The 27,871-nt window shown below is 33.8% G+C and overlaps 13 protein-coding genes across 13 annotated transcripts, besides 1 other annotated feature; 7 read left to right on the top strand and 6 right to left on the bottom strand.

Annotated features, from left to right (window-relative positions):
* Nucleotides 1-639: 639 nt before the first annotated feature.
* Nucleotides 640-3,808, top strand: DFA_00619 (SAP DNA-binding domain-containing protein; the record flags this gene model as incomplete). Its single annotated transcript, XM_004358549.1, has 4 exons — nucleotides 640-886; nucleotides 970-1,861; nucleotides 2,155-2,181; nucleotides 2,257-3,808. 4 exons carry the CDS (start codon nucleotides 640-642, stop codon nucleotides 3,806-3,808), a joined length of 2,718 nt encoding a protein of 905 aa, XP_004358606.1.
* A 136-nt stretch (nucleotides 3,809-3,944) lies between these two features.
* On the top strand, nucleotides 3,945-5,493 carry DFA_00618 (uncharacterized protein; the record flags this gene model as incomplete). Its single annotated transcript, XM_004358548.1, has 3 exons — nucleotides 3,945-4,625; nucleotides 4,694-5,051; nucleotides 5,483-5,493. The coding sequence occupies 3 exons, from the start codon at nucleotides 3,945-3,947 to the stop codon at nucleotides 5,491-5,493; spliced, it is 1,050 nt and encodes a 349-aa protein (XP_004358605.1).
* A 137-nt stretch (nucleotides 5,494-5,630) lies between these two features.
* cycC (cyclin) lies at nucleotides 5,631-8,593 on the top strand (the record flags this gene model as incomplete). The annotated part of the gene is made up of 9 exons (XM_004358547.1): nucleotides 5,631-5,810; nucleotides 5,902-6,016; nucleotides 6,115-6,186; nucleotides 6,270-7,032; nucleotides 7,443-7,549; nucleotides 7,627-7,714; nucleotides 7,808-7,926; nucleotides 8,013-8,537; nucleotides 8,583-8,593. The coding sequence occupies 9 exons, from the start codon at nucleotides 5,631-5,633 to the stop codon at nucleotides 8,591-8,593; spliced, it is 1,980 nt and encodes a 659-aa protein (XP_004358604.1).
* A 50-nt stretch (nucleotides 8,594-8,643) lies between these two features.
* On the bottom strand, nucleotides 8,644-11,061 carry DFA_00616 (uncharacterized protein; the record flags this gene model as incomplete). Its single annotated transcript, XM_004358546.1, has 1 exon — nucleotides 8,644-11,061. The coding sequence occupies one exon, from the start codon at nucleotides 11,059-11,061 to the stop codon at nucleotides 8,644-8,646; it is 2,418 nt and encodes an 805-aa protein (XP_004358603.1).
* A 317-nt stretch (nucleotides 11,062-11,378) lies between these two features.
* On the bottom strand, nucleotides 11,379-12,640 carry DFA_00615 (countin-like protein; the record flags this gene model as incomplete). The annotated part of the gene is made up of 3 exons (XM_004358545.1): nucleotides 11,379-11,581; nucleotides 11,694-12,019; nucleotides 12,126-12,640. The coding sequence occupies 3 exons, from the start codon at nucleotides 12,638-12,640 to the stop codon at nucleotides 11,379-11,381; spliced, it is 1,044 nt and encodes a 347-aa protein (XP_004358602.1).
* A 163-nt stretch (nucleotides 12,641-12,803) lies between these two features.
* Nucleotides 12,804-15,485, top strand: DFA_00614 (histone deacetylase family protein; the record flags this gene model as incomplete). The annotated part of the gene is made up of 9 exons (XM_004358544.1): nucleotides 12,804-12,852; nucleotides 13,412-13,462; nucleotides 13,614-13,726; nucleotides 13,819-13,936; nucleotides 14,015-14,228; nucleotides 14,325-14,559; nucleotides 14,645-14,894; nucleotides 14,967-15,075; nucleotides 15,149-15,485. The coding sequence occupies 9 exons, from the start codon at nucleotides 12,804-12,806 to the stop codon at nucleotides 15,483-15,485; spliced, it is 1,476 nt and encodes a 491-aa protein (XP_004358601.1).
* Nucleotides 15,486-15,742: 257 nt separating this feature from the next.
* DFA_00613 (uncharacterized protein) lies at nucleotides 15,743-17,205 on the bottom strand (the record flags this gene model as incomplete). The annotated part of the gene is made up of 2 exons (XM_004358543.1): nucleotides 15,743-16,452; nucleotides 17,157-17,205. The coding sequence occupies 2 exons, from the start codon at nucleotides 17,203-17,205 to the stop codon at nucleotides 15,743-15,745; spliced, it is 759 nt and encodes a 252-aa protein (XP_004358600.1).
* A 90-nt stretch (nucleotides 17,206-17,295) lies between these two features.
* Nucleotides 17,296-17,373: a sequence feature (Short protein (DFA_00612, EGG20749.1) was converted to a misc_feature.).
* Nucleotides 17,374-17,450: 77 nt separating this feature from the next.
* On the top strand, nucleotides 17,451-17,620 carry DFA_00611 (uncharacterized protein; the record flags this gene model as incomplete). The annotated part of the gene is made up of 2 exons (XM_004358541.1): nucleotides 17,451-17,505; nucleotides 17,583-17,620. The coding sequence occupies 2 exons, from the start codon at nucleotides 17,451-17,453 to the stop codon at nucleotides 17,618-17,620; spliced, it is 93 nt and encodes a 30-aa protein (XP_004358598.1).
* Nucleotides 17,621-18,064: 444 nt separating this feature from the next.
* Nucleotides 18,065-19,537, bottom strand: DFA_00610 (uncharacterized protein; the record flags this gene model as incomplete). Its single annotated transcript, XM_004358540.1, has 3 exons — nucleotides 18,065-18,162; nucleotides 18,271-18,395; nucleotides 18,498-19,537. The coding sequence occupies 3 exons, from the start codon at nucleotides 19,535-19,537 to the stop codon at nucleotides 18,065-18,067; spliced, it is 1,263 nt and encodes a 420-aa protein (XP_004358597.1).
* Nucleotides 19,538-19,783: 246 nt separating this feature from the next.
* irlE (putative protein serine/threonine kinase) lies at nucleotides 19,784-23,616 on the top strand (the record flags this gene model as incomplete). Its single annotated transcript, XM_004358539.1, has 4 exons — nucleotides 19,784-20,196; nucleotides 20,289-20,583; nucleotides 20,656-20,789; nucleotides 21,708-23,616. 4 exons carry the CDS (start codon nucleotides 19,784-19,786, stop codon nucleotides 23,614-23,616), a joined length of 2,751 nt encoding a protein of 916 aa, XP_004358596.1.
* Nucleotides 23,617-23,665: 49 nt separating this feature from the next.
* DFA_00608 (uncharacterized protein) lies at nucleotides 23,666-24,529 on the bottom strand (the record flags this gene model as incomplete). Its single annotated transcript, XM_004358538.1, has 1 exon — nucleotides 23,666-24,529. The coding sequence occupies one exon, from the start codon at nucleotides 24,527-24,529 to the stop codon at nucleotides 23,666-23,668; it is 864 nt and encodes a 287-aa protein (XP_004358595.1).
* Nucleotides 24,530-24,843: 314 nt separating this feature from the next.
* Nucleotides 24,844-26,745, top strand: DFA_00607 (uncharacterized protein; the record flags this gene model as incomplete). Its single annotated transcript, XM_004358537.1, has 4 exons — nucleotides 24,844-25,120; nucleotides 25,206-25,856; nucleotides 25,932-26,408; nucleotides 26,483-26,745. 4 exons carry the CDS (start codon nucleotides 24,844-24,846, stop codon nucleotides 26,743-26,745), a joined length of 1,668 nt encoding a protein of 555 aa, XP_004358594.1.
* A 147-nt stretch (nucleotides 26,746-26,892) lies between these two features.
* DFA_00606 (uncharacterized protein) lies at nucleotides 26,893-27,792 on the bottom strand (the record flags this gene model as incomplete). Its single annotated transcript, XM_004358536.1, has 1 exon — nucleotides 26,893-27,792. One exon carries the CDS (start codon nucleotides 27,790-27,792, stop codon nucleotides 26,893-26,895), a length of 900 nt encoding a protein of 299 aa, XP_004358593.1.
* Nucleotides 27,793-27,871: the final 79 nt, after the last annotated feature.

Raw genomic sequence — 27,871 nt, 5'->3', positions numbered from 1 at the left:
TTTATTTATTTGTATATTTGTATATTTGTAGACATAATAGTAGCTACTATTATGTCTACAAATATATAACTATGAATTCATATAGTTGACAATAGTAAGTAAAGTAGTTTGTTTCTCCACAACAAACTATACGCACACACAAAAGAATATATATATATATCTTGACTATTTCTTGTGGAATAGTTTGTGGTAGCTACAAAGAGACAGAACAGAACATGGATTCATTCTTTGTTCTGAGTTGGTTCGATCGAAGTAAGTATAGGTCAGCGTAGAGTATTAATCAGTCTGTGGATATTATAGTGTCGGGACACCCCAAAAATTAATTAATTAAAAAATGAAAAAGAAGCATTTGGATCGACCAGGAGGAAAAGGTTTAGGAGATTACTTTTTTGTTGTTAAAAACTGTTAAATTTTTTGGATTGAGGAACCAGCCCCAACCAATACTTATTAATAAAAATATCCTCCCATTCAATTCAGTGTAGTTTAATATATTTTTTGTTGTTTTAAAAAGATTATTTGTTGTATCATTATCTTTTGTTTTATCTCTTTTATTTTATCTTTATATCAATACGATTGTATCATTTTAACTTTTAAGTTAGTTAGTCGTTGTATCATATTATTATCAATATCAATATTAAAATGGAACCAGCAGAACAAGTAGGATATTTTGGAGGTGAATATGGAGGTGCTTTCGTACCCGAAGAGTTAAAGACAAAGGTACTTGATAGACTATGGACAGAGTTTTTAAAATATAAAGAAGACCCAGAGTTTATCAAAGAGTTGGATTATTACTTTAAGGATTTCGTCGGTAGAGAATCTCCTCTTTACTTTGCTCAAAATTTGACTGCTAAACTTGGTGGTGCAAAGATTTATCTTAAACGTGAAGGTAAAATTAAATATAACATAGATAGACAGAGACTATTTTGGTAGATACTAACAATTACTTTACTTGTGCATATTATTTATTAGATTTAAATCATACTGGTTCACACAAGATTAATAATGCAATTGGACAGATTCTATTGGCCAAGAGAATGGGTGTCAAGAGAGTGATTGCAGAGACTGGAGCTGGACAACACGGTGTTGCTACTGCAACTGCATGCTCGCTTTTAGGAGTAGAGTGTGTTATTTATATGGGCAAGTTGGATACTGAGAGACAAGCTTTGAATGTCTTTAGAATGGAGTTGCTCGGTGCTAGAGTGGTGTCGGTCGACCAGGGACAGGGACGTCTCAAGGATGCTGTCGACGCTGCTTTGGGCGACCTCCTTGCCAACTTTGACAATACATTCTATCTCTTGGGATCGGCTGTTGGACCACACCCATACCCAACCATCGTTCAACACTTCCAATCTATCATCTCTAAAGAGTCAAAGAGACAGATTTTAGAGAAAGAGGGTAAGCTTCCAACGGCTGTGGTTGCATGCTGCGGTGGGGGTTCCAATGCTATTGGTGCCATGTACGAGTATTTGGCAGATCCATCCGTTCGGTTGATCGGTGTTGAACCTACAGAGTCTGCATCGCTCACCTACGGTGTACCATTTGTGTTGCATGGATTCAAGTCGATCTGTTTGGTCGATGAGAATGGACAACCCAAACCAACCTTTTCGATTGCCTCTGGACTCGACTATCCCTCAGTGTCACCCATCCACGCACATCTCAAGACTAGCGGACGTGGAGAGTATGTCACCGTGTCTGGTGAGGAAGCTCTCGAGGCCTTCCAAGTACTCTCCAAGTCCGAGGGCATCATCCCAGCTTTAGAGTCATCCCACGCAGTTGCCCATATCATCAAATTGGCTCCACAACTCAGCAAGGACGACATTATCATCGTCAATCTAAGTGGTAGAGGCGACAAGGATTGCGAGCAAGTTAGTGTCATGTTGGCCAATAAGAAACAACAACAACAACAATCATAGTCCAATTGATAATAATAATATCATACACATATATAACATTATTTGTTATTAAAATAAAATAATAATTGTAACATTTCATCACTCATCCTTCCTTTTCCACCATCTATTGCTTCGATGCAGGTTGACTAGTACATAAAGAAGAAATTAATTAATTAAATTAAGATAGGGTCTTGAGTAAAAAAAAAAAAAAAAAAGGTTTCATTCAAAACAATTGCATTCATATCTCTTTTAATAATAATAGAGCACAGAATGAATTTCAACATGAACTGTAGGTACACATTCACAATGCTTAAAACTATCATAGTATCTTACACTGCTGGAACACTAATTACTAACTACCAAGTGGTTTAATGATCGTACAAGTTTATGGATCACCAGTAGCTTATTTTGGGTCAAAAGCAGCTTTGAAGAAAGCAAAGAAACTTTACTATAACAATGTATTGCGTTTTTTGCAGAACCCCAATTTGGAACCAGAAGGAAAAGTAGACACAGATGACGATGCAACATGGGAAATAAATATGCAACTTGATCAATTGGTTGACGATGCTCTATGTGAAATCACTGGTGGGGATAACCTGTTCAACATGGATTTACATATGAGAATGTATGCTGCAAGAACAAAAGCACAAAAAATTAATTACCGGCTTGAAGAAGATAATCAAAAACAACAACCTAAACCACAACCGAGACGACAACAACAACAACCAAAAGTAAATCAACAACAACAACAACAACAACAACAACAACAACAACAACAACAACAACAACAACAACAACAACAAGAAAAACAACAAGAACCTCAAAATCCACCATCAGTCGATAATCAAATTTCAAAATTGGATGTAGGACGACGATCTTTGGTACAACCACCACCTTTTGTTTTTGGATCTAATACCGGCGGAGATAGTGGAACTACCTCATCTTTGATCGGTAGTAGTGCAAACTATACTATTGCCAAATCACAACCAAAAAAGAATCCATCAACTATATTCCAACCAATGACAATCACGCCATTATTGTCACCTCCTCTTGAATTAGACCTAGACTTCAATTTTCACTCTTCCACTTCTTCCACCACCTCCTCCTCCTCCTCTTCTTCTTCTATGGCTAAACAACATTATGACAAATCACCTCGGACGAATGGGAATTCTAATCATCATCACACCATTAAAAAAGAAGACTATGTAGATGACAATGTACAAAATAGCAACAGCAACAACTCTCAAAATCATCAATCCAAATCATCAACCACAAATAATAATAATAATAATAATAAGAAGAAGAAGAAGAATAATCCATCACCAAAACAAGTACAAGTAAAAACAAAAGGAGAAGAACAAAAAAAAGAAGAGTTGGAACAAAAGATTGAAGCTTTCGAAAAGCAAAATGCAAATCTCTTACTATTGAATGATCAACAAAAACAAACTATTCAACAACAAAAGGATCAGATAAAGAAAGATGGTGACGATATCCATGACTACCTCATCCAACGAAATGAGCACGTCAAAGAGATAGAATCATTAAAAGAACAAACGACAGTGTTACAATCACAATTTAAATCACTCGAAAAAGAGTATCAACACTTACAAGGTGACAATTTGGAAGCATTGGACTATAAAGAATTACAAGTACTCGTAGAGACTAATCAAAAGAGTCTCCCAAAACTATACCAACAATACAATCAACAATTGATGAACAAGGTAGAGACTCTCCAAAAAGAGAAAAGAAATTTGGAAGAACAAAAACTCTGCTCAATCTGTCTTGAGAATCCAATCAAAGTTGTTCTTACACCATGTGGTCATAGTTGTTTATGTCTACCTTGCTCAAAGAAAGCAAACTTAAAAAATTGCCCCATCTGTCGTCGACACATTCAATCTAACATTGAAACTTTTTAAGTTATGTATATAAATATTATAGGTTTAGAGATTAATTTTGTCTAAACTTATTACCTGTATTTAATATAGAAGAAATAAAATAACAACAGCAACATATAGCAACAGCAACATATAGCAACAGCAACAAGACAGAAAAATGGGTATTAAAGGTTCTCAAAAATACTTAACAAAAAACAAGCTAAGCAAAGATTTGAAATATCTCGGTACAATCGAAAACAAAACAATTCATTGTGATGGTGCGCCATTTCTCGCACTTAGTATCAACAAATATTCAACAAGCAATTCAATCTATCAAACATTAGTTCAAAATGCTATAGATCGTATTCAACAATTCATTGATCTTCGTTTTGAGAATATTTATTTCTATTTAGATGGTTTTGGAAACAGTGATGATAATGGCAGTGATATTAAAGAGCGTGAGGACCCACGCAAGAGTGATTTGGATAACTTTATGTCCACAGGTGGTGATTATCATTTGCATGTATGGGCGTTCGAGGCACTATTCCACAAATTGGTTGCATATGGCGAAAAGCTAAATGTGAACATTGAATTCAAACGTTCAATCTCCGAGGCTGATGAAGATGTTATGGACCATTCAAACAAATTTCAAGTTGACGGCACTCACAAGTACGTCTTTGGTGATGTCGACTATGCTTTCATGGGTGACTTGAGTCAAAAACTCATCGTCATCTACTATGATCAGAAAGACAAACGTCTGAAATGGTTCGATCGATTCGAATTATTTAAGAAAATGTTTGGAGACAAATATAAAGAAAAGACGATATTATCATTTATCCAAATCACAAAGAACGATTATGTATGTTAGTAAAAAATCAAAAGAAAAATAATTTTAATGGGAATATTAATATAATCAAATTTTTGTAGAATCGAGGAACAGGTATAGATATGAATGAGGCCATCAAATTAGCGAAATCGAACAGTGGTACGGATTCTGATATCTATAGCAAGATCAAAGATATCTATTCATTAACGTCTTTAGAAGAAAAGGTAGTTCGCTTCAAAGATAACGGGATGGCCAAGTGTTACACTGATTACACCGATTATCTCTATCCTGACTTTTTGATCAATAGAACAAAGTTCCTCTCCGATGCTAAAAAAGGTTATTGTTATAAAACCTTAGTCGACAAGCTCGGAGATAATAGCTTCACAGACCAAGAGGTTAAAACTTTTTTTAAAGCTATTTTCTATCAACACAATGGAGTTGTGTCACTGGTAGCCGAGAGTACTTTTTTAGATCAGGCCAACGAAGACATAAAGGAAACGGTCACAGCTTTGTTCGCAGACAAGACTACTACTAAAATTAAATTATCTTGTTTCAAAATCATTAAGGACTATTACTACCATCTCTACCTGGTCTGGCAATTGGCTCAATATATATATGAAACGCGAATTGAGTTGATGGAAGAAGATTTCCTTCAATGGTCATTTCAATTATCTAGTGACGACAACTAGAGTTTCCCCTGCCATTGGGGGGGGGGAAGAATATAATACCAGTTCCAAACATTAAAAAATAAATACCCTCTGTTTATTTAGTATCACTTCAGTCATACACTTTGAATACCTTTAAAAGTTACTCTTGTAATTATGTTGGATAATAATTCAACAACTTTGAAAAAACTATTAATAGTGTGTGGATGGTTTTTTTTTTTATAGAAATTCTATAAAAGGAAAAAATTAGTTTTGGAAAATCAAATCTCGAAATGGAAAATAAATATTTTTAATTTTTTTGATATTAGAAAAGTTGATTGGGTATTTTCATTATTCATATTCTATAAGAAAGAAAAGAGAAAGATAGATAAAAATGGTAAAGAAAGGACAAAAACATAATAGAGAAGAAAATGACTATGACACATTTATTTTGGGATTGACCAAGACAAGTCTAAGCGAATTTGAGAATACCTTTCAACACAAAAAGAAAAAGTGCGAGAAAAAGAACATCATTACAGCTGCAAGAAATGAAACTTTACCTATCATATTTAATGTAAGTTGTTCTCTCTAAAGAACTCTCAAAACTAATCTTGTCCAACTAATCAATCCAATATGCTTTTTCGACCACAAAATACTCACCACAGAGACTACTAAATAATAATATTTTATCATGTCCAGTAATTAAACAAGATGGTTCATTTTATGGTGTTATTGAATTATTGGATGTCTTGAAATATATGGTAGATGAATTTGGAAAGAGTATGTTTAAATAAGAATATTCTTAGTCTTCTTTACATTTACCCAAACAAGATATATTAATTAATTAATTAATAATTATTTTCCTCCATTTAAAAAAGAAAAATTAAACAATGCCAAATCATTATTTGAAATTGAAGAATTTAAGAATGAAACTGTCAATGAAATGATGCGTAAGTTTGATTATAATTGTACATCCAACCCAATCAAATCCAATCCAATACTATTCTTATAACAAATCTTTTTTTTTTTTTAGAATATCCATATGGAAAAAATGTAAAGTTTGTAAAGTTGACACCAAGTTCAACTCTGTTTACAGCATTTGAAAGTTTGTCCAAGCAAAATGTCAACAGAATCATTGTGATTGATGAACAAGATGAGATTGTCGATATTATCACTCAGTTTGATCTGATCCGTTGGGTACATGATAATCTTGGCAAACTCGGAACGAGAAAGAACAAGTTGGTGAGGGAACTGTCGGCAGCCAACCAATACGTCATGTCAGTGACAGATGACGAGCAGGCAATTGACGCATTCCGTCTCATTGAAATCATGGGTGTTGGTGGAGTTGCTGTCATCCAACCCGATGGCAAGTTGACCGGCAATCTGTCGGCACGTGACATTAAGCGTATTGGAAGTAAAGGAGAGCATTGGAAACGATTGCTCGGGCCTGTTTACGAGCTGGTCGGTCGCGAACCAGTCACGTGTCGCGAGACTGACACTGTTGGTGATCTCGTCAACCTGTTTGTCAGTAAGAGTGTCCACCGTGTCTATGTCGTCGACGATACCTTTTCGACACTTGGAGTGATCACCCTTCGAGACCTCATCTCTGAAGTTCTCCCTTTGACACAGTCTCTTTCAATCTCTGATATCTTAACAAAGGTCGATCTACCAAACAAGCCTGAAGCTATCATGACTACCACCTCCACAACCACAACCAGCAACTCTACCACTTCTGACAAGAAGAAAGAACAACATGAACAACAACCAAATGTTGGTGAAACTGGTTCAGCTACATTGTAAATAACTATTTGTTTGTTATAAGATATATAAGTATAACAACTATAAATAAAATAAATAACTCTATTTTTAATCACGACCAAACCTTGGAGTGAAGATCGTATAGTCGTTTCATTTGTAAAAACAATCATTCTTTAAATTAATTAAAAACATTTTTGTAAAAAGAGATAATACACTTAGAATAGATAGAAACATAAAGGTAGAGATAGATTCATGTAAATGATCAACCAACAACATCAACAACAAAGCGATACTAACAAAAACAAAGAGAATATAAAAAGAGATTGAACATGGCTGCAAACTTTTGGGAATCAACTCATTGGTACATATAATAGATATTGAAGAATCAGATGATACTTTGAATCTATTTATTAACTTTATTCATTCAATCACCTGATCATCATTACAGTAAATCATGGTTACTTTCTAAAACAGAAATAGAGAAATCAAATACAAAGGATCTAACTAGAATAACACCTACCGATTTAAAAAGGTTGAGGATATTCTATTGTAATCGTATGTACATATATATGTTTACTATTATAGCATATAACAAATGTTGTAACTAATTAATTCAATTTCATATTTGATAGTGATACAAAATTTTGGTCATACAAAGTTGGTATTAAAGCAAAGAGCGATTTCAACTGCAATTGTATATTTTAAAAGATTTTATTTAAAGTAATTACACAACCAAATCAATCAATCCTAGCTAGATCTATGATTTTAATCATTTATATTTGTTTATTAATATTTGTGATTATTTATTTTTAGAAATAATTTTATAGATTGCGAACCAAGATTAATATCAATAACATGTTTATATTTAGCGAGTAAGGTAGAAGAATGTATTACTCAGGCTAAAAAATGTGCATTAAAAATGAAGGAACAAGGTATAAATTAAATTAAAAAATAACAAATGAATATATATATTAGATTCTAATTATTCTTTATTCTCTATTCTTCTTTTTCTTTTTAGATCCATCATTTAATTATACGATGAGCGATATTTTGGAATGTGAATTTTATGTATTGGAGGAATTGGGATTCGATTTGATTATATTCCATCCATACAAGAGTTTACCTACCTATTTGGGTAACAGTGGGTTGGACAAGGAGTGCTTAGAGGTGGCATGGGGTGTGGTCAATGATTCGTACAAGACTGATCTATGTCTACAATACCCTCCCTATATCATTGCACTGGGGTGTATATATTTGGCGGGATTTATAAAGAAACGTGATCTCAAACAATGGTTTTCAAATCTAAACGTCGACATGAAAGAGATTTGGGATGTATCTAGAGAATTATTGGAATTTTATGAATTTGATAGGAAACCAATCACTAGTACTGAAACACATGAATATATTTATAACAAACTTACAAAAGCAATACCAGTAGTTCAAATACAAGGACAAGGACAACAACAACAACAACAACAACAGAATCATCCATCAAATCATCATCATCATCCACCACATCATCAATCTCATATGATGCCAATTGGTAAAAAATAAATAATATTTATTATTAATAATAATAATAATTTAGAGATTAGATAAACAATCACAATCAAAAAAAAAAATACAATCTATTATGTTTTTATTTTCTATTATTTTGGAGTTGGGGATTGTTGAGCTAATTGTTGTCTTTGAGCGATAACATGATTTCTATATTTCGTTGCCATGGTAGGTGTTAATGATAAATAGTGTTGAACATTGAAATTGGGTGGTAATGGAGGAAATTTGACCGCTTGTTTTTGCATAGCTGATAATTTTTGTTGAGCCGTAAATGGAAAGATCATAGAGAAATGATTCAAAAGTATGGTTGCATCAATCTTGTTGTAGTGGTGCATGAAAAGGAGTATCTTTAAATGATTCGATACCTCTGTCAACTCTGGAACTGAACTCATAGATACTTTTGTCTGAGGTTGACTAGGTTGAACTGGTGGTGATGATTGACCTGCTGCTGCTGGTTGAATTAGAGGTGGTGATGATTGTGGGGATGATTGACTTGCTGCTGGTTGAATTAGAGGTGGTGATGATACTCTTTGAAGTGGTGATGATTGTGGGGATGATTGACCTGCTGGTCTTCCAATGTGAAATGATGGTGATGATGGTGGAGTAGTTGAAGTTGATGTTGATGTTAATGGTGTAACTGTTAATGGTGTAATAGCTACTGGTTTGGCAACTGTTGTGGCTACTGGTTTGGCAACTATTGTAGCCGATGGTTTAGCAACTGGTTTGGCTCCTGGTTTAGCCAAAGGTTTGGCTGTAGGTGCCAATTTTTTTAAAGGTTGTTGTCCAACAACTGGATCTTGTGCAGGTAATTTTGTTTTACCATAAATTCTCAACAATGAAACAAACTTTGAGATGTAATATTTTCTCTCCAATGCTTGGCTTACATCCAATTGAGATGGAGGTGAACATCTACTTGATGGATAGGCACTGATAACTCTCATGTAATATTTTACGACATCAGTGTCGTAGCCAAAGATTTCTTCCAAATGCTCGGTCAGTGTCATTCTTGTCACGAGGTTATGAACAAGTCCATGTGCGAGTAAATTGATATGTCTAATAACCGAATCTTCGTACATTTCGAGATCTACCGCTGTCGTCTTTTCAATATAGTTGGGTATACCCGAGACGAGTGGTTCAAAGTACAATTCCTTGATTGGCTCTTGTTGCTTGAACTTGTTGTTTAACAAGTCTCTAAAACGAGGTGTGTTGGATAAAGTAGGCTGCACGTCCTTGGCAGTGACCTCTGCGCCAGCCTTGTCACGAGCGACACCAGTCGTTAAGATGTTGGCGTGCATGCGTCCCTTGTCTTCGCCAAACAACATGACCAAGTGCTCGGTCAACTTTGGCTTGCCAATCAACAACGATGTGTACAACTGTCCAAGCTTGCGACAGTGATTGGCGAGCTGTTGGTGTTGGATAGCTGCCATAATGAGACGTCTATAGTGTGGTGTTCGTGCCAATACATATTCTATGGGTCCGTTTTCATACGTCACGACTGGAATACTGCTCATAGGAGCTGCAACAACCGTGTCGTAGTATTTGGTGGCTTGTGTCGACCCATACAACATTGTCAAATGCTTGATAAACAGTTCCTTTGAAAGTTTACCCTTCTTGTGTGCATATGAGAGTAGTTGGACGTGATACACTATCTGCTTGTTTCTGTCACCCAATATATCCTTGATCGATGTGGTAGCTGGTATGGTTGAAGGGTCGATCGTAATAGTCTTGGGACGACTATGATTGAGAGGATCCAAAATGGCAGTGACCAATTTAACGATTCTGCTTGCCATCTCGTACTTGCTGTATCCCAACACTTCGAGAATATCCTCTGCAGCGGGTGGTGTAGATGACGATGCAACCTTGTCTTGATATATTTTGTAAAAGGGGAGTGTTGGATCACTCATAATCTCTTGGTACGATGCATATCCATGTTTGGCCAATCCCCTAAGCAATGCAATGTCATTCTCACCCGGTGTCCACAAATTACTGTACGCTCTACTCACACCCATTGCAATGACAACATTATTCTCTACCTTTAAACATTTATAAAGATCTTTGAAAAAGCCTACACGTACTACAAACTTTTTTGCACTTGCCAATGTAATAGGTATATCATTTGCATTTGACGATGAGGCTACTATTATTGAAGTAGTTGCAGTAGAAGTATTAGTTGTAGTTGTTGTTGTTGTAGTTGTTGTTGTTGATGTAGTTGTAGTAGCATCTTTTGGTTTTAGTTTAGTATTATTCATATCACCCAAATAATGATTACATCTTGCCAAGTAATGAATAAAGTATGCTTGTAGTTGTTGTTCAGTCTTTAACTTTAAACTCTTTGTCTTGGTCAATACTACTTTCCAACCATCTGTTGGTACACCATACTTTGTAACATATTGATAGAATTCAGTATGTTCTTTCTTTGTCCATACTCCTGTACCAGTACTACTATTATTATTATTGCTAGTATTATTATTGTTATTTATAGTCTTTAAATCAAATAACATTGAAGTCATTTCATACTACTATCAATCTTAACTATCTCTAGAGCTAGTAGTAGTAGTTTTATCTCTTTCAATAGTAAAAATGGGGCAGAGTACATTAAAAAATTTTGATTAATGCAACTTTCTAAATATAGAGCATAGAGTAGTTAGTTTATAAATTAAATATACAAAGTTTTATTTTAAATATTTAGGTAAAAGATGAAGAGTATTCATAAATAGATTATGATGGATTGTGTAAATAGAGTTGTAGATGGTTGAAATGAATACAAGGTGGGTGGAATGGTTTGGTTTGGATTGGATTGGTTGATTGATTGATTGATCCCATTCATTTACTTGAAAGATGGAAGTGGAAGTTCAACAACATGATTCTTCTTCTTTGGAGTATCCTCCTCTGCAGAGATGACCGATTGCGATTGGAATGAAGCAATATTGGTCTTGTTGATTGGAATGGTTTCAAGAGTGAATACAACTTGAGTTTCATTCAATGGTACACTATAAGGTGTATGAGTACCACATTCGGCTGAACACATCACTATGATAGAATAGAAAATAGAATAGAGAATAGAACAATAATTAGTTAATCAAATATAAATATAATATATCTCTATCTATCTATCTATCTATCTATATATATTTATACATACTTAATGCAACTGGATAATCACCTAATGGGAAAGTAGCATTATTCTTTGTTGAAAAGGTAAAGTTTTGATTGTAAGAGCCTGGAGGGTAGCTGTCAAAAGTCAGGCTGTACATGTACTTGCTCTGTGTGGCAACATAGTAGACGATATAACTAAACTGTCCGACACCGGTTGCATTGACAACGGTAAAGTTGAGTGAGATGGTAAACGTGTCACCTGGCACTCCAACGGTTGGTGTCATTGTGACACTGTCAAAATTGGCTGCTGGACTCTTTGGTGTAACACATGCGGTGACCATCTGACATGCATAAATTGGATTGATATCATCACTAGAATATAAAAATAATAACATTAATATAAGATGAAGAAGAATGTATATAGGTGTATATTATATTATATATTATATATTGTATAGGTGTTTATGAGTATACATACAGTAAAAAGATCTTCCAAAATTCATTTACACCAACTAGATCACATAGACCAGTACATACATCAGCCTCGACAGTACTATTCAAGTAACCACAAATCTTTGAACATGATTCAATGACACCATAGTCTGTTACAATCTTGATGATTGTTGGTAGATAAGAGTTGAAGAAATCTACACATGGTAGACATATATCTGTCCTTACATTGCTACCATTGTTTGGGATTGGGTTGTTGTTGTCGTTGATATTATTTACATTATTATTGTTATTATTATTATTATTCTTTACTATTCTAGTTGCAATTGTCGATGGTGTAACAGTAGATTTATCATGTAACTGTGTTCTATATTCATTATTCTTGTTATTATTATTTTGATTATTATTTTGATTATTATTATGATTAGCACGGATGATAGTAGATTGAACTACACCACCATTACTATTATAAATAGTTAATAATACTAGTAGCACTAGTATTATCATTGACAATGATCTACTACTACTATTATTGTTGCTCATTGTCGATAAAGAATATTGTCGTTAAAGATTTAATCTCTCTCCTATCTTTCTATTTCTATTTGATGTGTTTGCTATATTGTACAATACAAGTTGTTGTTGTTGTTATTACTGTTTGATCAAATGAATAAATAAACGCGATGAATAATAATAATAATGGATAATGATGAAAATAGTGATCCTCCTTTCAAAGCTTTGTGCCTCTTTCTATGTTTGTGTGAAGTTTGTGTGAAAGGAGTTTGTCAACCCCTCCCACTTTACAAGCTCTCGTAAAAAACTTGCCAAACTCTGTAAAAATCTCCTTTTGCCCTTAAGATTCTTGAATCCAACCCGACTGCAGCAGGAATTATGAAAAGCTTCGGTATTATTGTTGTTTGTTTATCAATCAAAAAGGAAGTCACGGGAGTTCACTGGTTGCCACCCCCCAGTATTGGTTTGTTGTTGTTTTGTATATCATCGGGGTTATATTATAATATCTAATCTCATCAACAAACAACGATCTAATAATTATTAATCTAAATAAATTTTGTATAGACACATCCATTCTAGTCATATTCAATATCAACAAAAGAGAGAGAGAAAAAGAGAAGAGTGCATTTGGGAGAACCGTATCTCTTGAAGAAATAAAAGTACACACAAAGTCTTTGTTTGGTTTTGAAGTTCAAAAAAAAAAAAATAATAATAAAAAAAATTAAATTTAATTAATGTTGTCCGTTGTCGATTAAGAGCCAAGATGGGATTTTAAATCATAGTTTTATATATCTATATTTAAAGTAAAGAGAGAAATAGAGATGAGCAAGAAGAAAGTATCATATTTCTATGATTGTAAGTTTGTAAAAGATAGATTGTTAGATAGATTAGATAGAGAAGAGATTGAAGGGGAGACAAGACATGACCTCTAATACTACTCGAGTAGTGTGATGATATAGATGAGATGACTAACAACATACACATACATACATATTACATATTACAGCTGAAGTAGGTAATCACTACTATGGTCAGAATCATCCAATGAAACCACACAGAATTAGAATGACACATAACTTGATCTTAAATTATGGCATATACAAAAAGTTACAAATCTTTGTATGTAGATAAGATAGATAGATAGATAGAAAAGACCCTCTCGTAGTTGCATTTGTATTTATACTTACTTTTTTTGTTTTAACAATATATAGAGACCTAAAAAAGCAACTGAAGCTGATCTTTCAAACTTTCATTCAGATGACTATGTTAACTTTTTAAGATTGATCACTCCTGATAACATGCATGAATACTCTAAACAATTGATGAAGTGTACGTTATCAATACAACACAATATATTCTTTTTTTTTTAAAAGTAGTATTCATACCTTTAATTCTATTTATTTTTAGATAATGTTAGATATGATTGCCCAGTATTTGATGGAATGTATAATTTATGTCAAATCTCTTCGGGTGGTTCGATTGGATGTGCAGTAAAGTTAAACAACAAAGATTCTGATATTGCTGTCAATTGGGCCGGAGGTTTACATCATGCAAAGAAATCAGAATCTTCTGGTTTTTGTTATACCAATGATATTGTATTATGTATTCTTGAATTATTAAAGTATGTCTATATACACTCACACAAACACATACATAGTCATATAATTAATTTGTATTCATTTATTTATTAATTTAATTTTTCTTTTTTTTTGTCTAGACATCATAAAAGAGTATTATATATTGATATTGATATTCATCATGGTGATGGTGTAGAGGAAGCTTTTTATACAACAGACAGAGTCATGACTGTTTCCTTTCACAAATATGGTGATTATTTCCCTGGTACTGGCGATGTAAGAGATGTTGGTGCTAGTAAGGGTAAATACTATGCTTTGAATTTCCCTCTAAAGGATGGTATTGATGATCAAAGTTATCAAAGTGTTTTCAGACCTGTAAGTAAACACAGTTAATACAAACAAATATTATCCCTCTTTTTTTTTTTATATTCATTTCATTTTCATCTCTCTTTTATTTTAGGTAATTCAATCAGTTATGGATTCATATAGACCAGAAGCAGTTGTATTACAATGTGGTGCAGATTCATTGACTGGAGATCGTTTGGGATGTTTCAATCTTTCGTTAAAGGGTCATGCCCAATGTGTAGAATTTATGAAGTCATTTAATCTTCCTCTTGTCATTCTCGGTGGTGGAGGTTATACTATCAAGAATGTTGCTAGATGTTGGACTTATGAAACTTCAATTTTAGTTGATCATGAATTACCTGATGGTAGGAAACAAAACAAACAAACAAACAAAATAAGATATATAGGATTATTAACAATTATTTGTTTGTTTTTAGAATTACCATATAATGATTATTTAGAATATTATGGACCAGATTATAGATTACATATTACACCAAATAATATGGAGAATCAAAATTCAAAGGATTATCTTGAAAAATTAAAGTATTTATACAAATAACTAAACTAATCGATATTATTTTTTATTTATTAACCTCTTTCTCTTTCTTTTTTTAAGGATTCAAATTTTAGAGAATCTAAGACATTTACAACATGCACCAAGTATTGCTCATACTGAAATCCCACCTGACAGTTATAGTTACTCTGATGATGAAGATGATGAAGATCCCGACGTTCGTATCAGTGAGTCGGACCGTGATAGACGTGTTACAAATCCAGGTGAATTGTCAGACTCGGATGAAGAAGATGGAAGAAGACATGAAATGAATGGTTTGGATTCAACACCATCCTCTCGTAGAAGAAATCAAGTACCAATCACTGCCTATGATAAAGAAGCAACCAATTATAAATCATATGGTAGAAATAACCAAATGGATGATGAAATGATGGAATAAGGAAAAAAAAAAAAAGAAAAAGAATGAATGTTTACATAAAAAGTATGTGAAAAATAATAATAATAATTAAAATGAATATATTTTATTTTGATCATTTATTTATTAATTAAATTAATTTTGATTTTTAGTAAAAGAAAAAAATAGATTATTATTTGTTTTAATTTACAAAAATGGATTTTAACATTTATTTTAAAGTTGGTGGTCGAGATTAGTATTGTATATATATTTTAGGGGGAGAAAAGTATGAATGGTTGTTATTACCATTCATAAATTTCATTTCCTTCATGATCAACCAAACCACCAGTGGCAGAGGTATGACCAGCAGAGGTTGGAAGACCAGTTCCAGAGGCAGTGGAAATGGAACCACTAGAAATTGGTGCATTGGTTGTAGTACCAGTAGAAATGGTAGTCGAACCACCAGTAGTAGTAGAGGTAGTGGAGTCACCAGTGGCGGTGGTGGTAGTAGTGGTAGTAGAGTCACCAGTAGTAGTAGTCGAGGGTAAAGTGGTGGTAGAGGTGGTGGTGGCAGTAGTAGATGGTTCATCGGATGATGAAGAGTCATCACAACATAATTTAATATCCTTGCATACTTGTTCTGGAGTGATCTTGTCAGTGACCATATCGATCAAGTCATTACCAAACTTGTTGACGATAGCTTGACAGACACTGATGAATGGTTGAGTCTCTAAAAGGACACATTGAGTTGATACGGTAGAGACAATGGTAGCTTGGTTCTGGTCGAGGCATTGTTCAATCTCCTTGACGATCCATATGCAGGCGTCGCAGATAACGCCAGTTTCTTCATTGGTTAGATCCTTGCCAAAAAAGGCAAGACCGTCACGAATGGGTGCTGAGGCTGGTGATGATTGTTTCTCTTGTTGTTTGATGAGTATGCTGTTTGGCTGATCGGCCTTTTTAAATGGGTGGAAGTTGAGTATATCTCTAATATTGAATGCATCTACTGCTACTGAATTAATCAAAAAAATGATTAATAAAATATTAATTAATTTTATCATGTCTTGAAAGTAAAGTGTAAGTCTAAATTATATTATAATAAATAAATAATAGAAATAGATATAAGTGAAGTGAACAAATAAATAGTTATGTTTAATTTGATAATGATATTAAATTGTTGTTGTTGTGAGTGAGCAAGAGGATAATCATCGTCGCAATAATGTATCTACCCGCCTGCTTACATTCGATTGAGCAGTGTAATCTTCACAACGCTGTTACCTATCAAAGCCAGATTTTTTGGCTTTTTGATGCACTGGAAAATTTTCCAACATTTTGCCTTTTGGTTTTTGTTGTGTGTGACGACGACGATTCACTTCATGGTGAGCCCCCAATCAACCCCGATCCCGATTTGATTGACTTCAAAAAAAAAAATTAATTTTATTTGTTTGTTTGCGATCACATTGTTTACTTTGTGTGTATCATCACAATTGATCGATTATTTCATCGAATAGAGATAGAAAAAATAGCAATGAGAGGAGGTGATCAAAAATTGAGAAATAATTCAATTGAATTGAATTGAACAACTCTTCACAAAAGTAGCTCGTTTTTTATCTGGATAGAAATAAATATCTGTCGGAATGTCTCCTCGATTTTTAATGGGATCATACCTTAGAATCCAACTTTAAAAGGAACTGATATTAAATTATAGAACAATACAAGAATAGAATAGACAGACTTTTGGTGGTTCGATGGTTATTATTATCATTCTTGTAACATTACATACATACATTACCTTTGTATAAATATATATATTAAATTAAACACATAAATTTAACTCACCATCATCATCATAATCATGGACGGATTCGATAGTAGTACTCCAACTCCAAAAGCAGAAAGAAAAAGAATGTGTATGAATTCATTGCAAAGATAAATCTAGAACAAACAAACAATTTGAACTAACTTCTTCTTTTTGATGAATCTATCTATCTATTTACAGTTATAGGAAAAATGAAACCATTTGCTAGTGCCATGATATCAACTGCTATTGCTTCTCCTGCTACCAGTAAATAGAGATATTTATAGATATCAATTATATTAATATTAATATTGACATTCATTTTTGTTTTGTTTTAATATTAGATTCAGGAGGAGACAGAGCAAATTTCTTTGGTGGATAAGAGATAGTTGAGATCTCAACTATTGTAATACAACCCTATGTTTGTTTTTTTTTTTAAAATCAAAACAATCATCAACCAACCAACAAACAACCATATAAAAGTAGAAATGAATTTCAATGTTTTACAAAAAGGGAAAGTGATTGGAGAGTGGACTTTATCTACTTTCCGCTGGCAGCGACTATACAAAAATTTGATCTCAAGAGTTTGTGAAACTAGATCTAGTCTTTCTTTACAATACCATGGAGAACCTTCACTATAACGAGGGCAACTGTATGATGATAAAGTGATATCCGATAAATTAATTAATTGGTAAGTAGTAGTTACCAATCCAAACGTTTGGATAAAATATACTTTTAATCATTCATAATGAGCCGACTTTTCTTTGTTGAAAAAAGGGTGTAACATTAGTCGACCACTCTCACCCTTTAGATCCCTTCACATTTATCAATTAAAATATTGTGGATAACTTGCATAACTAGCTAGACCACATTGATCATTGATATTCCTGGCAATCTTGAAATAGCCTTTGTCTCCCCACCCGACTGTAAGGTAAAAATGAATGAATGAATAGAGTGGATGAGTTATAATAAATCTTGATTGATTATGATTTGTTGTTGAATTTTATAGGGATATTATATATTTATACATACCACCCCAAGAATTTTTAATCAACCAAGCATCTGGTTCAAAACCAACAACGAGTACTGCATGTGATGGCGACTGTTTGTTACAATTTGGAGAATAAAATATTCCGCCACCGTACATTTGGAACTCTCTGTTGAAATGGTTACCAAATTTAATTAAATTGATTGATTGATTGATTGATAAGATTAATAGAGGAAATAGAGTGAGATTGTTAATTTGATATATTACATACCTTGAAGTTGCATCAAATGCAGCTGAAATAGGATTGAGTCGTATTGCCTGTGTCAGGCCTTCCTCAGTCCTTGTCACCATTGTGTAGTATGAGATTTTGGTCGATTTGGATTCATTGTTGCAGTATGGCATACTATTATATTGTTTCCCTACATAAGGGGTTTGACTTTCCAATGATATTCCACCATTAAGTTTGATTTGTTGAAAAGAGTTGTGCATCCAACCCCCATTACATCCGTGATTATAATAATCCAGGCAATCAACCAATTCTTGTTCAGAGAGATCAAGATACCTACCCCTTTGCAGGTACAATGATTCAATTGCGCCAATCGCAGAGAACGCATAACATGAACCACATGATCCTTGATTTTTAACTGAACTTACTTGCGCGTAATTCCTCCAATCAAATCTTGATTGATCTGTTGTTGATAGAATCTGTCTTGAAGTTGCACTTTGCAATGACATTGGTGGTGCTGATGATGATGAAGATGAAGATGATGTTTGATTATCTGTTGGTTGTGGTTGATTATTGTTGAACAATTCATCAGTGATTTCAGACATGTTGAATTTAGTCAATCTTGTATCAATGAATTCTTGAAGTGATAGATCTGCAAACTCATTGGTTTCAAGTACCATCTGACTGTTGGGGTTTGATGTTGCATAGCTGTTGATAAACACGAGATTACTAACAAACAACTTGTATCTTTTTTGATATTCTGCATTTGAATATGTCTTGTTGTATTTATGTGTCCAATCCAAGAATAGATTTCTATTTGCTTGATCACCAATTGCCAAATACAACTCTAAACTAATTGGTCCAAGATCAATATCAATAATAGGTCCTGATCCACCAGTAGATGACGATGTTGACGAAGAAGAAGATGATGATGAAGAGGATGATGAGGATGATGATGAGGATGAACCACCAAGCAATCCACCCAACAAACCAGTGATCGATAACAACTCACTTGATACCACAAAACTTGATACAATCACACAAAGAATGATGATCGTTGTTGTTGTTGTTGATATTATCTTCATGATTGATTGTAATAATAATAATAATAATAATAAATGATCACAAGCTTGTGATCGATGTGAGAACCCATACACTATTAACAACCCACGGAAGTAAAATTAATTAAATCACAAGTTGGCTGTTCAAAAATGTTGAACAGACAAACAAGACAATGAAATTTTCATTACACAGATTTAAATAGATATATAGATAGATAGATAGATAGATATAATATATATGTATATATATTACATAAAAAAAGAAAAAAGATGATGGATAGAAAACAGAGACTTGAAGGTATCAACATAATCGAAAGGTTAACCAAATCAAAGATGTTTAGTGTTGATATCGATGAAGGATCAAAAGATATTTCACTACCTTTTATCGAACAAGAAAAGAAGGGTGACTTTATACACTACTCGCTACACGATTACAGAGCAGGTGATGAATTTGTACACAAGTACAACTATTCCGATAGGAAAGATTCACGCAAACAACATGCCAAGGGTCTGTTTGAGAAAACACAAAAAGATACAGAAGAATATATCCTCAATGCCATTCGTGCTTTACCAAAGGATGGATCGACACCCTCTTCTTCAATTGACACTTTATTATTAATGTGTTCAAGTCTAAATCTTACAGATACATTGAATGAAAATGAATTTAAAACAATTTATAAATTGTAAGTAGTACTAGGAAAGACAGACTATCAGATAACTATTAGAATCACCACTAACTAGCATTTCTACTTCTTCTTCTTCTTCTTCTTTTTAGAGAAGAAAAACATTTTAGAGATAATGTAAAATTGATTATGGATTTGGGTCAAGTGACACTGTTTGAAATCATATTGTCTCACATACTGAGACGTAGTACAACATTGTTAAAGTTTATTTCAGTGTTTTATCACTGTATCGAAGCACAAACTTTATTTTATATCGTGACAAGCCTATATCTAATGCCAGCAACCGGCCCGTCACCTAGATTCACCCAGGAGGAAGATAAAGAATATCGTATAGAATTCATGGAAATACTGGTTCGGTTACGTCATATGAACACATATCATTTTATAGTATGTTATACTATAAGCACCGCTGTCCTTCTTTATATAAATATACTAACCTATTTATATTTTTTTGATTAGGTTCATCAGACATATGAAGAGAGTGGCGTATTTATGTATGCAGAGGATTATATGAATAAAGATGCCATTTTTTCTGGAGGTGTATGGGGTTCATACAACTCTGTTTCAAAGATTCCAGTGACCACGACAAGAGAGTTTGAACTGTGTCAGTCAATTCTCCCACGAGTGGCTTTGGAGCACGCACATTGTGCTATGACCAAAATGCTGGGGGTCTATTTCCAACCTATAGATATGGCCGTTCGCAACAGCGGCCCCGCCGACTTGGAGCTCTTGAAGGATATATGCCTTACCAAACCAGACCTATTGACGACAACAGGTCATGTCATCCTATCTTGTATTTTATTCAACCAACCAGAGACACTTGCGCTGCTGCTCAAGCACTGTCCACAACTCGCCAAAAACCCAAGACGTGGGTTAGAAGGTCCAGGAGATATGTCCATCGAAGAGCTGTGTGTTGCTCTGAAAAGGGGCGAAATGCTACGAATGCTCTATCATTGTGGTCTCGAGGTGGAAACTCTACGACGAAAGTTACATTCTTGCGCAACAAAACAATACCGTGACGTAAAGATTGATTGTGGTCTAACATCGGCGGCTATATTCAATCGTGACATTTTAACAATGGAAGTTTTATTTCAACGTCCAACCCCAGAACTATTTCACATTTGCACTCATGTCCTCCATGAGCTCATCTATGACCCATCGGTTACCGCCTATCAGATGCTCATGCACTTGCATACTGTTCGAAGAATGTATATTCCCCCTTTGCTATACAACTGTGACCTTGAAGGACAAGTACCCATTGCCGCTTTTGCGACATCCCCTCTCATGCTTGGCTTCTTGCTCAACCTTTTTCCTGAACATGCAAAGTCCACCTTCCTTTCTAGTTATTGGGACGAGCATTATAATAACATAGCACACAAATCTGTAGATTCTCTAGGAAAATACGGTGGTTTGTTTATTCCATACTCTCCTAAAAACAAATCTAATAGGATGGATCCGCTCGGATATGGTCCCACTCTCAATATTGTTGGACTCTTTTTAATTCTTAATAGAGTGGATCTTGCAAAATATATTTTAAGCAAATACCCAGAGACAACCTTTTTGGATGATCTTACTTGTCAAATATTAGAGACAAAGTTTGAAAGAAAACAAGAGTTGTCTCAATGGACAAAAATTGCCAAAGATAAAACAAGTGCTTTAATTTCTGAATTGGCTAAAGATTTAGGAACAGGTTTAGGAAAAGAAGCAACAAAGAAGAAAAAAAAGAAAAAATCAAAACCAAAGAATGATAAAAAAGAAGAAAAAATAGATGATAAAATAGAAGAAGAAAAAGAAAAAGAAAAAGAGGAGGAAGAAGAAAAAGAAAAAGAATTGTTAAATTTATTAAAGAATATTAATAACTCAACTTTACCGACAACAAATTTAAAAAATTCCTCAACAACAACTACAACTACAAAAACTAATCAAAATAATAATAATGAAAAGAAAAAACAACAACCAACAAAAAAAATAATTAAAAATCAATCTTCTAAACCTACTCCTACTCCTCCTCCTCTTCAAATTAAAACTGATCAACTTGTAATACCAAAGACAACAACAACAACAACACCTACATCATCTGAATCAACAAAACAAATTAATTTAAACAAAGTTAAAATTGATAAAAAACAACAACAAGAAGAATTACTATCTCGATATAATATAGTAGAAGTCGAGTTGGATAAAACAGTTGGAAAATTTAGATTTAGTAGAGCGCCAAAATATATTATCGGTAGAGGAAGTAATGGTACATTGGTATTCATGGGATTGTGGAGTGAATTCAAGGTTCCAGTTGCCATCAAACAAATGAACAAGGCATTTAACGAAACGAGTCGAGTTGCAGAGGAAATTGATTTGATGATTAAGCTTTCAAATGAAGCTGCGGGATCATCAAATATGGTACGATACATTGACAAGGAAGAGGATGATATGTTCTTTTATCTCGGTGTCAGTCTGTGCGACTGTTCGTTGCAAGAAATGTATGAAAACGAAGCAGTACCAGCACAAATAATCCAACAGAAAAAAAATCTAGATAAAATGACAGCCATCAAGGATATGATTAGCGGCGTCACATTCCTCCATCAACACAATGTTGTCCACAACGATTTAAACCCTCGAAATATTCTCATCAAAGATGGTCGTCTGTTGATATCAGATATGGGTCTGAGCAAGATGTTGACTGTCGACAGCTCATTCTCACTCACCCATTCACCAACTGGAACTGGTGGTTATCACCCCGCCGAAACCATCACTGGACAACGTAAAACAAAGTCGGTTGACATCTTTTCACTTGGATGTCTCATTTGCTACATTCTCAGCGACGGTCAAGGTCACCCATTTGGCACTGATAAATGGCAACGTATTTCACGAATCATGTGCGACCGACCAGATGTGGCCGAATCTCTGCCACAAGCCAACAAGGAATCAATTGATTTAATCACTCAAATGGTACTCAAAGATGCCGACAGCAGACCATCGATTGCTGCCGTTTCCAAACACCCATTCTTTTGGACGGTCCAACAAAAAATGTCATTCCTCGACACGAGCTATCAAGCATCCAAATCGTCTTCATGGAACACTCTTCCAGTCGTATCACTCCAAGAAATTGGAAGCTCGACTGTCAAGTCATGGGACACTGTCATTGACAAGAATCTCCTATCACTATTGGTCCAAAACGTCAATGTTACCTACAACTTTGAAAATGTCAAAGATCTCATTCGATGCATTCGTAATTGTATTCAACATTTCAAAGACATTAAACTCAACAACAACAGCAAACAATTTTTCGACAGCCCAGAGGCAGCATTCCAATATTTTGATACACTCTTCCCTCAATTGGTTATCAATCTATATGTTACATTTAGATCAAATCCAAATTTTATTAAATCAAATGCTACCATTTTATCTTTATTTTTTAATTAAAAAAAATAAAGATTATAATTAAATAACAATTTTAAAGGTTTTATTCATTTTAATTTGTAGTTAAAGGAGGAGTGGCTTTTGAAAGTAATAACTTGTTAATTGTTTCAAGTGCATAATATTTATCTGAAACAATACTATTTCCAGTAGAATAAATAAATGTAACTGTTTCATCAACAATTCTATTTGATTGAATAGCGACTGGTGGAGAATTCTCACCAAACAACCAAATACCCAATACAATCTTACAGTTTGGGTACTGTTTTTTGATGAGATTGATTGCTGGTTCATGTTCATCCATCATAATTCTAGCAGTTGGGAAATTTGCCATATAAAGACATACTCCATTGATATTGTTTGGTGGTTGGTCTCCATCATTAACATTATAAATGTTAATTTGGAGTTCCTCATGATGATTGAGATGTTTGGGAGGCAGATGTGACACCAAAAAAGATTTAATTGATGTGAAAGTCTTTGAATCTATTCCAACTTGTCCTCTAACTATAATCAAGTTGAGTTGATGAAGGGGTTTCTTTGGTTGTGAAATTACAACATTTTGTTGTTGTTGTTGTTGTTGAGTTTGAAAAGGTAGATGCTGTGGTTGTTGGAATGGTGAGGGAGTGGTAGGGTTGAAATAGGTGTTTGAAAATGAAATGGATGGTGCTATTGGACTGGTTTGATCGAGTATATAGGGTTGGGTTGGAATAGAAGTTGCAAAATCGATATTCTTTAAATAAAGGTTGATAGGTCTTGATGATACGTTTTTTATGGTTTCTTGTAAAAAAACATTCTTATCTAATAATTTTTGTATTTCCTCTTCCTTTTTAACCATCCCCCTCTTTAAAAAGGCAATTTCCTCATCCTTTTTTACAATTTCACACTTTAAACTAGCAATTTCTTTTGAGGAGTTCCACATCTTTTGAAAATTATATAAATGTATATATGTAATTATTTGTTAATCATATGATGATGGTGATGAGAGATTCTTTTTGCAAAAAGTAAGTAAAAAATAAAAACCCAAAACCATAAATTCAAGTCCAAACTATTTAATAGATTTATTTTCTTTTCAAAAATTTGAGTCTGTCTGATCATTAAGAGCTCCAAAACTCATAATTTTAGGTATTCCAATTTTTGAGTCATAAATAGAAGAACTTTCTTTTAGATGATCATCTTATTAAGTCATCTTAACAAATAATTATCTATCACCAATATTTCAATTCTTTTATTACAATGACAGCAACTCAAGATATGTCCAATGTGGTACAATGTTTCACATCGATTATGAACAAACTTCCATCCCAAGTTATTTTGGCAATTGATACCTCTACAACTGAAACCACCGATGCCATCCTTCTTGAACATCTTCGTGCCTGTCATCTTATTGTAGATATGGCTCCATCTGGAGTCTACTTTAGTATTGTCGTATTTGGAACAACCCCTTTTGTAGTTACCGACTTTAAAAATGACAAAGTTCAAATTAAACAAGAATTGGGTGTAGATATTACAAGTATTTATAAATTTCAAACGGATACCTAACTTTTTGAGTGTATCTCTAATGTTTATCTTTTTTTTATATTTTTACTTTCTTTTAGAATTAAAGACATTTGCAGTAGGAACTGAACCAGTGATTAGTAATGTTTTGACATTTTGTAGAAACTCTATTATCAAACCAAAATTGTCACCACAACAAGGTAGTCCAATTGTTGTTCTCTTTTCATCTGCTCTTCCACCAGTTACAGACACTGCCATTTTAAACACGGTTGCATCACTTCGTGACCAACATATTTCATTGATGGCTGTTTCAAACAACCCAGCTATTGATATCCAATCATTGTCTGGTGCTCTTGGCAATACCAAGACTCTATCAAGAGCAGAGATTCCAGATATTCCAAGAATCCTATTCACCGAATACAATGAAGAAAGAGAATTTGCTGTTGGTGTTTGTTTGGATCCAACTGCCGTTGCCCAAACTTTGAATGATGCCGTCTTGGTCAACTTTTTACTCATGCCACTAAAGTCTGATCTCCCAGCCAACTACAGAATTGAAGTTCAAAATAGTCGTTTCTATCAACCTTGGACTCAAGTCTTATCCCAACCAATGAAGCATCACCAAAAGGTCGTCATTCCATGTACTTTGGCCAAATCATTCGATGCTACTCTCAATCCTCCACCACGTATCTTTTTCAATATCCTTGATCCATCAGGCAGAGTAGTTACAAGTGGCTACTTTAGTATTCCTACTGGTATGTAAATTTAAAATAATAATAATAATATTTTTTTTAGTTTATATTAATCTTTTTCTTTTCTTTTTTTTTAAGCATTATTTGCAGGAGAGTTTTATGAACCATTTTCAGTTGTAGTTGATGGAGTTGTAGGAAGTGGAAAGTCTTCTTTGAATAATGGATTGCTTAATGTATTTACATGTGGAAATGTTTCCTATCCATTCTTTACCTCCAAGAGTACCGATTCTCATGGTACAGAGTTTTTCCACTTTTATCCAATCTGTGTCTATGTCAACAAATATGCAATCTTTAAAACCGCTCTTGCAATTGATATTATCAAAAAGCTCAAGTTGGTGCTTATCGACAAGAAGGGTATTACCGCCACTGACAACAGAGTGGGCTATTTGGATATCTTTGAAGGTAGATATCGTCCAAATGATATCAAACGTTACTCTGAACAAGACGCAAGATACTCCGCTCAAGTTTGTATCTATGTAGCCACTGCTAGATCCTTTTTAGATGCATCTGTTTTAGGAATTATCCAATCAAAATTGAGAGAATTGGTTTCTATTAGTATGTATAAATATAAATATAATTCTATTAATAGATGTTCAATAACTAACAACAAACATTTTTTTTTTTTTTAGAAGCACAACCAATTCTTGCAGTTACTACATGTGATACTTTGACTGCTGCCGAAGTAGAACGTATCAAGGCTATTATCTTGTCCATGGGAATTGTTAGTGAACATAATATTATGTACATGAGCAACTATATTGACGAAAACCCAGAACGTGATATTGATAGAGATTACAATAATCTTGCTCTTTTGCTTCGTGCCAAGAGTGTTGCCAAGAATGGTAACTCTTCCGTTGAAGATGATGCCAATGATTATTTTGCCAATCTCTAAGTAGTAGTAGTAGTAGTAGTAACCAATAATAATAATATTATTATTATTCTTTCTGTCTCTCTCTTTTGTAAATATAATAAATGATTAATAGTTGATACATTATGTCCACAATAACAGTGATTGATATCAGATTAGTTGAATTGATTATTATTTATTCTTTTCCAATTCCAATTGTTTTAATAGATCCAAAGGTTCCAACCAAACTGTAGATGGAATATTATCTTCACTTGTATTTAAATATCGCATTGCATCTTGTAAAGTACAATCTACCATCATCATCATCTTTGATGGTGAATCATCCTTATCCAATACTGCTGCTGTATCATTATTATTATTATTATTGGATAAAAGTAGATTGGTCATTGCATCAATGATCAATTGTGAAATGGTGTTGTGTGAATCATAACGATCCTTTAATTTGACCAGGAAGCTATTGTGTTCTCTATTTTCTCTATAGGTTGGTATCTTTTCTGGTTGTTTGAGTGTTGCCATTCTATCGGTTTCATAGTCGAATAGAAATGAAGTATGATGTGCAAACCGTGTTCTCGAACATGCTTGAGCATTACCACCAAACTTTCTATTACCAAATGCATAATCGTGTTCTTGTAGACTGAAATCATTATAATCTATAAATACATTCTTGTAATATCCTTCACTCCATTTCATTATATCTTTTGGATATAAATAACTTTGACTATTATTATTATTACTATTATTACTATTATGATTATTATTACTAGATTGTTGAATAAAATCATTATTCATAATGAATGAAGTGAATAGAGTATTATGATCTACAATGACTGTACCACCACCAGTGTATCGTTTGATGATTGGTATGTTTAATGAAGCTGCCTTTTCCAAATGAACTAGTTTATCGGGTCGACCGCTGATACCCATGATGATCATTGGGTCGGGTGTCCCTTCATTAATGATCAACCAATTGCCTGCATCTTTGCGTCGATACAATGATTCCTCCAACAATAATTGTTTATAGATACTAAAGTTTCTTAATCTTAATACCTGTACAACTCCATTCTTTATCATCTCTTTTTCTAAAAGTAAGTATCTATCTCTTTGTCGACGAAAATGATTAATCAGTCGAATACGTAGTTTTCTAAATTAC

The sequence above is a fragment of the Cavenderia fasciculata genome (assembly GCF_000203815.1).
Source record: "Cavenderia fasciculata unplaced genomic scaffold Scf_Dfasci-F-a-25c12.r2-5, whole genome shotgun sequence".
In the NCBI taxonomy this organism is placed as follows: Eukaryota; Evosea; class Eumycetozoa; order Acytosteliales; family Cavenderiaceae; genus Cavenderia; species Cavenderia fasciculata.
Note: the sequence above shows the minus strand (reverse complement) of the source record. Positions and strands in the feature narration are given on the sequence as shown.